The 12317-nt window shown below is 46.7% G+C and overlaps 1 protein-coding gene across 1 annotated transcript; it reads left to right on the plus strand.

Annotated features, from left to right (window-relative positions):
• The first annotated feature begins 5227 nt into the window (after positions 1–5227).
• Positions 5228–10659, plus strand: FAM32A (family with sequence similarity 32 member A). Its single transcript, XM_045992278.1, has 4 exons — positions 5228–5335; positions 5452–5593; positions 9205–9258; positions 9511–10659. Exons 1-4 carry the CDS (start codon positions 5262–5264, stop codon positions 9577–9579), a joined length of 339 nt encoding a protein of 112 aa, XP_045848234.1. The 5' UTR covers positions 5228–5261; the 3' UTR covers positions 9580–10659.
• The last annotated feature ends 1658 nt before the right edge of the window (positions 10660–12317 follow it).

The raw sequence follows: 12317 nt of genomic DNA on the forward strand, positions 1-12317 counted from the left end.
TAGAGAGAGCACAAGCAGGGGGAGCAGCAGGCAGAGGGAGAGGGAGAAGCAGACTCCTCGCCGAGCAGGGAGCCGAACGTGGGGCTCTATCCCTGGACCCTGGGATCATGACCCGAGCCAAAGGCAGATGCTTAACCATCTGAGCCACCCAGGTGCCCCCCATTTTGACCACTTTTAAGTGCACAGCTCAGTGGGATAGAATACATTCACACTGTTGGGCAGCTGTCACCATCTGTCCCCAGACTTCTTTTCATCTTGAAGAACTGAAACTCTGTCCTCATTAAACAGCTCTGCATTCTTCCCTCCCCCAGTTCCTGGAACTCACCATCCCACTTTCCGTTTCTGTGAATTTGCCTATTCTGGAAACCTCATGTAAATGGAGTCATACGGTATTTGTCCTTTTGCGTCTGGCTTCTTTCACTCAGCATGTCTTCCGGGTTCAGCCACATGGTAGCATGTCAGAATTCCTTTCCCTTTTAAGATTAATCTTCCATTGTGTGGATATATCACATTTTGTTTATTCATTCCTCTATCAATGGACATTCGGTGTCTTTCCACCTTTTGGTTACTGTGAATAACGCTGTTATGAACATGGGTGTGCATACGCAGTCACGTCCTTCTTTCTGTGTCAGAATCCCACTTCGCACTTGGCATCTTAGGCTCCTGACCTTCAGTCTGTTTTGTTTTATTTGGTTTTGAGTTTTTAGTCTCCCCCCCCCCCCATGACTTTATAATCCTGAAGATTGCCAGTCAGGTACTGTATAGAATGTCCCTCATTTTTATTTGGTATTTTCTCATGATTGGACTGAGTTTATGGGTTTTGGGGGGAAGACCTCAGAGGTGAGATGTCCTCCTCATCACATCATACCTGGGGTTACTTGATAGCTACATGACTTTACCGACAATATTGACCTTGATCTCTTGGGTTATGGCGGCATTTGCGTTTTCCCATCCTTGGGTAACTGCTTTCCCTTTCCATACACTATTCTTTGGAAACACTGCAGACTGTGTTAAAGAAATCCTCCCTATCAGCGTCCTCAATGGTACAGAGGGCAGTGTCATGTGATAAAGCACCAGTGTTGACATTTACAGTTGGACAGTGATTTCGATGATTTGTAACTGTCTGAAGACACGTAGAAAACCTTAGCTGACTTACTGTATTTTCTTTGTGGTAAAATATAATTTTTAAATAAATAAATATAAATATATAAATATAAAATATTTTAAAATATTAATATATATTTATATATATATTTTATATATAAATATATATTTATATATATTATTTATATTTATATATTTAAATAAAATATATAAAAATATAAATAAAAAATATAATAAAATAATATATAATAAAAATTTGTGTGTTTAAATGTCATGACTCTTTTTTTAAGATTTTATTTATTTAACAGAGAGAGCTCACAAGTAGGCAGAGAGGTAGGCAGAGAGAGTGAGAGGGAAGCAGGCTCCCTACCGAGCAGAGAGCCCAATGCAGGACTCGATCCCAGGACCCTGAGATCATGACCTGAGCCGAAGGCAGCGGCTTAACCCACTGAGCCACCCAGGTGCCCCTAAATGTCATGACTCTTTAAGTGGATATAAAATAAAAAATTTTGCAGGGTCCTGGGATGGAGCCCCACATCGGGCTCTCTGCTCAGTGGGGAGCCTGCTTCCCCCTCTCTCTCTGCCTGCTTGTGATCTCTCTCTCTCTCTCTCTTTCTCTCTCTGTCAAATAAATAAATAAAATCTTTTAAAAAATAAATATAAATAAATAAATTTTAAGTGAGCAAAAGCACAGGAATTTAGCACAAATCCCCTCTTAGAACATTAATTATCAATGGGGGCAATATTGCTCCTAAGATGGTGAAAATCAGTTCTCGGAGGAAGGGACGCAAAAACCCTAGATGTTTCAACGGTTTGTGGCCCTCCAAATTTCAATCTTTTTTTTTTTTTTAAGATTTCACTTATTTATTTGACAGACAAAGATCACAAGTAGGCAGAGAGGCAGGCAGAGAGAGAGGAGGAAGCAGGCTCCCTGCTGAACAGAGAGCCTGATGTGCAGCTCGATCCCAGGACCCTGGGATCATGACCCGAGCTGAAGGCAGAGGCTTTAACCCACTGAGCCACCCAGGCATCCCTAAAGCTCCATTTTTGACAAAAACCTCATCAGTAATACTGAACTTCTCCCCTTAAATTAAATTGAATTGAGCTCTCTTTAGGGGCTGTTCTCTTTAGGGGATGATTATGGGGGGGGTTGAGAAATGCTGTCACAGAAGTTTATAAAATAGTGACTCATCTTACAATGGATGGCCTCACGCTGTGGTGACAAAAGCAAGGCTGGAACAATGAGCATAGGTTGCATTACAGTTTGTGCCTCAGTTTCCCTACCTGTAAAATCAGGATGGTTTGTGTAACAGGGTGGCTTTGGGAGTAAATGAGATGATCCATGGAAATCCAAGGGAAGTATTAGCTGTTGTTAGTAGCAGCAGCCACAGCAGCCCCATTTTATAAAAGAGGAGAGAGAAGGTCAGAGAGATCAAGCCACTTCCTGCAGGGCGCACAGCCTTGGAAGTGCCGCAGAGGAGAGTCAAATTGCTAGGTTGGCTGGGGGAGAACAGATTTCCCCAGCTGAGTCTGTCTTATTCCTCCCTGAGGAGCGGATCCTATCAAGGATCACCCCACCAGCAAACCCATACCGGCAGGCAGCACCAGGAAACGCATTCTCTCTGGATGCTCTCTTCCAATTCTTGAATACCAAGGGTAGAGTTTATGGCGGGAGAATTGGGCAGTCACTTGCTGCCCCCTGCAGGTAGTACTGGAAATGTCAGTCCAGAGCCCTCCTTTGGCCTGATGCCGGGAGGCTTGCTTCTCCCTCCTTCGCACTTCCTCAAAAGTCTTTGGCACAATTTGGGCAACAGCAGTCTAAATGAAAATGCACAAATATACATAATCTTGGAATATGTAGTACAGTAGTATATAATACTACGGATTCAGGCCATTGCGAAAGTGAGCTGAGATTTGTGGGCAAGTAGATGAGCGTTGGTTAGGGAGGGCCTCACTCAGCTTCGGCACCTCCAGCCTTTGAGGAAGGTGAGCAGAGGTAATTGGGGCCTTGTAAAGAGCTTCAAGACATTCAAGACACTGTGCTCCAGTGTGGGCATGGAGTCCGCTTGAGGGAGGGCTCTCTCTCCCTATGCCCCTCCCCACACTCGCACGCTAGCTCACTCTAAAATAAATTTTTAAAATCTTAAAAAAAAAAAAAGACAGTTTGCTAAATGAAAGACTGAGGACGGAAATAAAAAAAACATTGCACAGATATACAGATGTTGGCATATACACTTTTGTGCCGAAAAATATTAAAAATGAAATTGCTAATCACGTTGGAAAGAGGTAGGAAGAGACGTTTCTACTTTTTTGTTTTCTTTTTCCTTTTAACCTTTTCCATACTGCGTGCTTTTCTTGAATGGGGCGTATGCGTGTGTATATATATATTTTAATGTCAGCAGAGGATTATGGGAGATTTGAAGTCTTCTGTTTCCCTCAGTATTAACACACAAAAGCAGTCACAACATTCTGATGGGGAGAAGACCTAAAATCCCATTTTTAAAAAAGATTTTATTTATTTATTTGACAGAGAGATCACAAGTAGGCAGAGAGGCAGAGAGAGGGGGGAAGCAGGCTCCCTGCTGAGCAGAGAACCTGGTGTGGGGCTCTATCCCAGGACCCTGAGATCATGACCTGAGCTGAAGGCAGATGCTTAATGACTGAGCCACCCAGGCGCCCCGAGACTCAACATTTTATGAAGAGAAAAACCAAACCTTGCTACTATTCTACTTAAAGTAATGAAGGCATCAGAAGTGAGCCCAAGAAAAATGAAACTTAGGTCCATACAAAGACTTATAGACTGATGTTCACAGCAGCTCCATTCATTACGGCTCCAAACTGGAAGAAGCCCAAGTGTTGATGTACAGATAAGTGGATTTAAAAAAAATTGAGTATATGTATACAGTGAAACAACACTCAGCAATACAAATGGAGTACTTTTATAACAAACAAGAGCGGAGCACCTGAGTGGCTCAGTTGGTTAACTGGCTGCCTTGGGCAGCATTGGACCCCACATCTCTCTCTCTCTCTCTCAATAGCATGCTTTCTCTCAAATAAAAAAAAAAATCTTTAAAAAAAGGAAGAATTTCAAACACATTATGCTCATTGAAAGAACTCTAGCTCAAAAGAGTGTATATAATTCCATTCATACAGTATAATTCCATGTTTATGAAACTTAAAAAAAAAAAACAAATCTAATCTACAGTGAGAGAAAACAGGTTCAGAGTTGCCTGCGGAGAACGGTGGGGTGGGGGAGGGTGATTAACTGGGAAAGGGACCAAGGGACTTTGTGGTGATGGAATGTTCTAGATCTTGATTGCGGAGGTCATTACATAGGTGTGTAAACATGACAACATTCATTAAAACGTACAATTAAAATGCATGCATTTTACTGTTTATAAATTATACCTCAATAGAATATATTAAAAATTTTTTTTTCAAATATGATTTACATGTACTTCGCATAATACCATCATTCACCAAGACCGGAAAAAACTAGTTAAGTACCGATTAGGTTTACAAAATTAGGTCATCTATTAAACTCTCAGGGGTGCCCGGCAGGCTCAGTCAGCAGAAATGACACTTGATCTTGGGGTTGTGAGCTCTAGCCGCAGCGTGGGTGTAAAGATTACTTAAAAATAAAACCTTAAAAACCAAACAACTCTCAAAATACAGCAATAAAAGAGAACGGAACACCCCTGTGCATCAAGCCCCACGTTGGGCTCCCCGCTCAGTATGAGGTCAGCTTTAGAGTCTCTCTCCCTCTGCCCCTTCCCCCACTAGCCATTAGCGTGTGCTCTCGCTCTCAAATAAACATTTTTTTATAAAAGGTGGGGGAGAGAAGGAGGAGGAGGAGGAGAAAGAAGAAGAAAAGAGGAGGAGGAAATGAGGGCCCCCTCAAAGGACCTTCTTAGATCGAGGGGGCCCAAAGCCGGGCAAACCGAATAAGTCCATCAAGCCGTAACCGTGCCAGGATACTGCCTGCGCGGGATGAGATTCACTCAGACCCAGAAAGTGTGGTCCAGCTCCGGATGGCAAGAGCGCAGGCGCGCCTCCCAGCTCAACCAATCAAGAGGAAGTGAGGCGGGCGTTCGGACGTAAAGGGCGTACGCAAACAGGAAGTGTGGCAGTTTACCTACAGAACGGCGAGCGGCATCATGGCGGCCTACGAGCAAGTTCAAAAGGGGCCCCTGAAACTAAAAGGCGTTGCAGAGCTTGGCGTCACCAAGCGGTGAGGCCCCGAGAGCCCCTCAGAAGTTTGTCTTCTGTCCCCTTAAGCCTCTTCTAGAGTCCCCGCGTTCTCTCTACCTGATGCGCCCTCATCTCTCCCCGCTTCTCCCCATCCAGAAAGAAGAAAAAGAAGGACAAAGACAAAGCGAAACTCCTGGAAGCGATGGGAACGAGCAAAAAGAACGAGGAGGAGAAGCGGCGCGGCCTGGACAAACGAACCCCGGCCCAGGCGGCCTTCGAGAAGATGCAAGAGAAGCGGGTAAGGCCGGTGGGGAAGCTGGAGATGCTCCGCGCGGCAGGTCTGGGTCTCCGGAGGTAGATGGAGAAGCAGGGCCAGACTACTCGAAATTGGGGTCAGCCCCGGGTCTCTCGGAGGGGTGTGAGCGGTCAGAGAGACCTGGATTCCGGGAAGACGGTATCCACGGTTGGGGCAGTTCCGAGGACAGGAAGAGCCTCTGGTCAGAGTGGACGGCAGAGAAGAAAGCTAGAGCTGGCATTGAAAGGCCAGAGCTGGGGGCTGGCTTTGGATTCCAGCGCAGTTGCTCATTTGCCCAGTGACAGGGCTAATGATTCCTCTTCTTTCTGCCTCAGTTTACTTGTCTGTAAGGATCAGGATAGTGCTTTCTCCTAAAAAGGATGGGAACTTTAGATAAAGTCATGCAGATAAAGCATTTGGCACTCAGTCTGGCAAAAAGTCAGTCAGTGCTCCGTTGATGGTAGCTGTTGATATTAAATGGTGATGCTTCTGGCTATAAGTTTCCACAAAGTCTATTTCCATGATGACTTTGTTTGGCAGATTCGAATAGGTTGTGACTGTAACCTACGTCTGCTCCCATGAAGACGTTTGGCAGTGGTTGAGGTCATTTCTGTTTGTTAAAACTTCAGGGTGTGCTGATGGCTGTGGGAAGTAGTGCTACTGGCATCTAATGGGATGAGGCCCGGGATCCTGCTCAACATCCTACAGTAATCAAGACAGCATCCCCCACAGCAAAAATGATCTGGCCCCAAGTGTCAATTGTCCAGGCTGAGAAACCCTAACCCTGATCTGGGTGATTTTGTCCAGCAACATCATAAAGAGTTAACTCATCACTCTCAGGCTTAGTTGAGTTATTTTTTAAAAAGAGGGGGGGTGGTGAGACTCATTGGCTTTGACGAGACCGACCTGGGTTGCATTCTGTCTCTACTGCTTCTTGGTGGTGGCATAACTCTGGGCAGGTTGGTTAACCTCCCACACCTCATTTTCTTCACCTGTAAAATGGGGCTGAAGTCCTTATCTAACAGGTTTGTGGTGAGAATTTAACAAGTGAATGCGCTTAAGTTCCTTCCCTGAGGTTACAGTCCCAGGCTGGGCTGGGATGTTACTCCTGGAGTGAAAGCAGGGTTAGGGAGAGTCACCATTAGGTGACTAGTAACAGAATAGGACAGTAATAGTGGAAGCAATGGAAAGTATCAGGTTTGGGATTGATTTTGGACCAAGAACAGAATTAGGTGATGGATTGGGTGTGGACTAGGACATGAGAAATGGCCAAGATTTTTGGTGGGATATACTGGGTAAATTAAGTTCCTGTTTACTTCATTAGGAAGGACAGCAGGTAGCAGGCTTCTAAAGTGGGGAATCAGGACCTTGGTTTTAGGTCACTTGAATGTTGAATGACTGTTAGACATTCAAATGAAGGATTCTTGTGAACAGTTTGAGATCTGAATCTCCAGTTTGGAGGAGAGGTCTAGGCCTCTGGACCTTTACAAACGTTCTGGATTGCCGTGGGACTGGATGAGATCCTCTGAGGAGGCACAGTGACAGAGATGAGGTCTAGGATCTGAAATTGCAAAGGATCACGGGAAGGAGGAAAACCAGGAGAGTGTGTCCTTAGCCTGCGTGGAGAAAGTATGGGTGCCTGGGTGGCTCAGTGGGTTAAAACCTCTGCCTTAGGCTTGGGTCATGATCCCAGGGTCCTGGGATCGGCTCCGAGTCGGGCTGTCTGCTCAGCGGGGGAGCCTTCTTCCCCCTCTCTCTCTGCCTGCCTCTCTGCCTAGTTGTGATCTCTGTCTGTCAAATAGATAAATAAAATCTTAAAAAAAAAAAAAAAAAAGAAGGAAGTGATCAACAGTGTCAAGCTGCCAAGGGTCTTGTGGGGTGAGTACAGAGAGCCCTTAGTTGGAATGAGGAGGAAGAATGGCTGATTAGAGGGGATCATGGGGTGGGTGGGGAAAGGCAGAGGTGGAGACAAGACCCAGAAATAACTCTTGGGAGATGTGTCAAGAGGAACAGAAATGAATCTGTAGCTGGAGGGTGGTGGAAGGTCAAGGGGAGTTTTTTGTTGCTGGCACTGAAAACTGGGAGTTCTGCTATGGGTTTTGTTTTGAACCAGGAGAGAGATGGGAGAAAGTGTGGGCAAAGGTAGGTGGAATTGGGAAATGCGGATTCCTTTGTAGAAGGGTGTTTGATTGAGCGTAGTGAGCACGAAGGCTGGACAGTTCTTGGAAGAAAGGCCCATGGGCAGGGCCCCAGTCTGAGGGGATAGGGCTTGGCATCTCCAGTCTCATCACCCACTGCACAGGCTGGTCCTCATTTTCTGCATCTGTGAAGTGGGATACCCTGTGAACTTGGTACATGAAGTGGGGAGAGGGAAGGCAGAGCCCTACTGAGTGCCTGGCATTGGTGACAACTGGTCAGGTCAGTGTGGTCTCTTGTAGGGACACACAGGCCTCACAAGGGCTCACAGCAACAGGAAGATGGGAAAGCGGGTCAGCCAGGTGGGAGCCAACTGGATGCAGAGGAAAATGGGATAACAAATGAGATGAGGGACAGGAAGGAGCAGCCAGGTGGTGGCTGACATGGTCTTCTCCTGTGGGCTGGCTCGGCTTACCTGGATAATTCTCCAGCTTGCCTCGCTTGGAATCTATGCAGTCAGATGGCAGCTGGAGTTGGAGCCCCAACCAACGTCCAAGATAGCGTCACCATCACATTTCTGATGCCTTGTTGTTTCTCCCATGGCTCCTCTTCCCACATGTCATCTTATTCTCCAGGTCCTTTCTCTCCAGTAAGGTCATCAGAATTCCTGCATGGTGGCTGGCTTCCAAGAACACACAAAGGCTGCCGGGTCTTACATCTTTGGCCCAGCACTGGCACTGCATTCTGTTAAGTAAACTGAGTCACGGGGCTATCCCAGAGTCATTGTGGCAGAGGACTGCACTAGGGCACCAATACCAGGCAGCATGGGTCACAGGGGGGCAACCAAAGTTGGCCATAGTCACTCAGTCAGTAAACATAGAGCCAAGTGCAGCCCCAGGTTTGTCGGGCTCTGTGTCCTGTGCTCTTAGCTCTTACGAGGTCCCATCCAGTTTTGGGAATGGTGTGGGGCAGGTCATGGTGGTACAAGATACACATTCACAGTCACATCCATCAGGGTGATAATCTGGATCTTGGAGCCCTCGTGGCACTGTGGCACCAGCACCTACTTCCTTGAGCTCCTACCAGGTGTTGGGCCCTTCACCTTCCTCACTTTTCATCTTTCTTCAAACCCCATCTGAAACCTTCTTCTGCAAAATGAGAATGCAGTCAGTTGCCCGGGGATGCAGGAAGCACACATATAGTTCCCAGCAGAGCCTGCTCAAGTCAGTGCTCGTACATTCCTTGCCACTCTGACTGAAGGGCAGTTGACCAGGGTTCCTGGTGGGACATATTGGGGCCTGGGCATCCCTGTTGGACCAGCCTGAGTAGAGTTAAGAGAGGGACAGGATGTACCCCCTGAGACCTCCAGCGGTGCTAGGTGTGAGAGCCAAGCTGGTAGGGGCTTCTGTCTTCCACACCATTCTGGCCTGGGCTGTGTCAAGTGTGTGAACTCACCTCCATTTCTCTCCTCTGTTCAGCAAATGGAAAGGATCCTAAAGAAAGCATCCAAAACCCACAAGCAGAGAGTGGAGGTAAGTTACATGCCCAGTGGGGAAGACCAGGCTATGTAGCCTGGCAGAGGGAGCCACTGGCGTGTTGGGGTGGGGGTACCCAACAGAAACGACACCTCCCCAGGGTCATTTAAGGATGAGCCCAGAGTTCAGGACCAGGTAGCTTTGAGAGGAGGGGCCTCACAGAGGAGAAGTGGGAGTGGGCAGTGCCACACAGCACTAGTGCCCTGTCTGAGGCTGTGCTGATGTGCGTTTTCTTCTCGGCTTTCCCAGGACTTCAACAGACACCTGGACACCCTCACGGAGCACTATGACATTCCCAAAGTCAGCTGGACGAAGTAGCCTCCCCACCCAGGGAGTGGCACAAGGGGAAGTGGAAGGCAAAGTTGGGGTTATGTTTGGTGCCTTTGGTCTTTTCTAGAAATATACTTTTACACACACTCTTGCGTCTTGCGCTGAGACAAGTGCTTTCCAAAGCAGTGTGCCCTCTTTCTGGAACTTGATTAAAGTAATAAGGCTGTCCTTTTACTCTATTTTGGTTTGTCAGTAGCACAGATGATAAACCTTTTTAGTCTGGACTGGAAATTTTTGCAAGTTTACCCAGAGATTAAGGTTATTTCTGTGTGTCACAGAAAAGTGTCTTTACCTCCCAAGTTGGATCTAACTCTGACAGTCAGCCAGCTCTCTTTCCCCGGATGAAACAGACTCCAGAAGATAAGGAGCTAATGCCCCCACGGGGCCCTGCGTGAGCTGTCCTCCCAAGCTTCCTCTAGCTTGGGGCTTAGGCTATTCCTTCCAGAGCCTAAGGAAGCCACTTGAACCTTCATGACCTTCAGAATGCCTCCCCAGCCACGTGGTTTGTGAGACAATGTAGTTTGGGAAGCGGAACGACCATCTAAGGCAAGAATGGGATGCATGCCTTGTCCCTATCTGAGCCTGTGGCTGGCCTGCAGCCTCTTCCCCTGGTGTCTCCGTTCCAGACATGTCTAGAGGGTGTTGCCATGGCAGACATCACTAATCAAGCATGGCATCCCTTTGTAATAGAACCCTGACACAGCCTGCCGCTCTACTCTTGACCCTGGGCTCTAAGCATCCCCTGGGTTTATTCAGAGTTGGCACATGACATGTAGCCCGTTTGGCCCTTCTGGCCTAAGGACACCTCAGGGGTGACAGGACCTGGGCAGAGCCCCAGCACAGACAGTGCAGTCAAAGGGGAGGACCCAGATCCTGGTGCTGGAGAGCCGTGATCTCTGAAGACCTACCTGCACCCTACTTGCTGAGGATCAAACTGCATATACTCTTGGGAGGAAGACTCTGTTGACCTAGGTAGTGACAGAATAGCAAAGTCAAAAGAGAAAAACCAAGTGTTGTGTTTGAGGCTGTCACCTATGAATGGAATAAAGCAAAAAAATAGTTATTGAACAGAAGTCTGAGTGTCTTAATTAAAAGTGGTTTGATTATCACTAGAAACACTGCTTTTGGGATTGTTGCCCCTATAGAATGTGGATGCTACAAAGTGACCATTCACCCTCAACTTGGAAGAAATTAGGTGACGTATTTTTCCACCTGTGGCTTGCAGCCCACCTGAGAGCCCACTCATTAGTAGTGGCTCTTTGGGGGCAGGTTCCCCCTCTGCCTAGCGGAAAGGAACTTGTAGGGCTTTTTCATCTACGAGCCAGCAGCTGGGGTTTGTGAGCATGATGGGATCCTGTGAAAAGCCATCGTCAGTACGCTGGAAGATAGCTCCTCCACTTTCCTGCCTACCTAATCAAAGCCAAAGGACTTAAAACAGCAGGGTTTCTCTTCTTTGGGTTGACTGCTGGGCTGGACAGTTCTACGCCCTGTGGTATAGTTCCGTTGTGTCACTGTGTTAATTTGCCTGGGGATTAGAAAGTCTAAGGTGGCAGCTACGCCTTCTTCAGAATCTCTGTGTATTCTATTTTGTTGGCCAACACAAGTCACATTTGGCAGACCCAGTGAGGGAGAGAACTCCATGGCCACGCATACCAGGAGACCTGCTTGATTCAGGCCATCACTGCTATTCTACCACAACATTTCTCAAACTCTTGTGGATACTCTCCTGGGAGCATTAAGAACCACTGATGCTTCCTGGGGTGGGGTTGTCACTGAGATTTTTCAGAGCTCCTCAGATGATCCTAATAGGCAGCAAAGTTTGAGAAGCCCTGGTCTGCCACAATGGGTCTGGTCTTTTCTGAGATGGTGCAGAGGTCAAATCTGGCTTATACATTAAGTGTAACTGCCAAGGACAGTGACTTGAATTCTGCCCACACACGGAGAAGGGAGGGTACAAATAATTTATGTAAACAGTGTTTACTGTCATGGTGTTCTTGGCACTTGGGAGTCTTGTTTCTTCAAGACTTTTGTCCAATCTGTTCCTCCCAGCCCTATCCCCACCCCCCAATACTGATTTTAAACGTCTAAACATTGCCTAGAGCAAGCCTGAAATACTCCATAATGAGAGGGGTCGCCTCTTCTGGGTGGTTTTTCTTTTTATCTTGTACTTTTTGGCATTTCTGTAGATTTTTTTTTTTTCAGGGAAGCGTATAATTTTGTAATTTTCAAAAGACATGTTTTCCTAAAACATTGAAATGTTTTGGGCAAACTATGAGGCTGGGTATAATAGGGTATTGTACAAGACAGTTGCCCTGTCAAAAACAGTCTTCCAGACATTTTGTGAAAGAATTCTTCCAGCCCAGAATTTACTTAATAGTTTTTTAAATACTCCAGTTTTATTATCTGGATTTTCTTGCACGTCATCTTTATCCTAAGCAGAGGATGTATTGCAAAAACCATCTTTCAAAACCCCAAAGGAGATAGGAGGGAAGATTGCAGGATCGTGGTCTCCAGAGCACTGTGATGATTCACTAGACAAAATGCAGGCATTTCTCCACAGCCCAAGTGTTCTTAAAAGCAATGAGATACCCAATCGATTGACCAGGGGTCACAATTTGCATCACCCATTATGGTCACTAACTACAGAAACGAGAGAAGTGCTTTTCACGGAGGTTTGGTGGGGCATGGTTTCCAGATCATTCCAGGCAATACACAGGCACTGAAGA

This window comes from Meles meles, chromosome 20 (genome assembly GCF_922984935.1).
Source record: "Meles meles chromosome 20, mMelMel3.1 paternal haplotype, whole genome shotgun sequence".
In the NCBI taxonomy this organism is placed as follows: domain Eukaryota; kingdom Metazoa; phylum Chordata; class Mammalia; order Carnivora; family Mustelidae; genus Meles; species Meles meles.

Bases quoted from the DNA above. Each gene is read 5' to 3' on its own strand.
- FAM32A (XM_045992278.1), top strand. From the start codon at position 5,262: ATGGCGGCCTACGAGCAAGTTCAAAAGGGGCCCCTGAAACTAAAAGGC. The intron at 5,594-9,204 runs GTAAGGCCGGTG...TCCTCTGTTCAG, and splicing joins AGAAGATGCAAGAGAAGCGG to CAAATGGAAAGGATCCTAAA. The intron at 9,259-9,510 runs GTAAGTTACATG...CGGCTTTCCCAG, and splicing joins CCCACAAGCAGAGAGTGGAG to GACTTCAACAGACACCTGGA.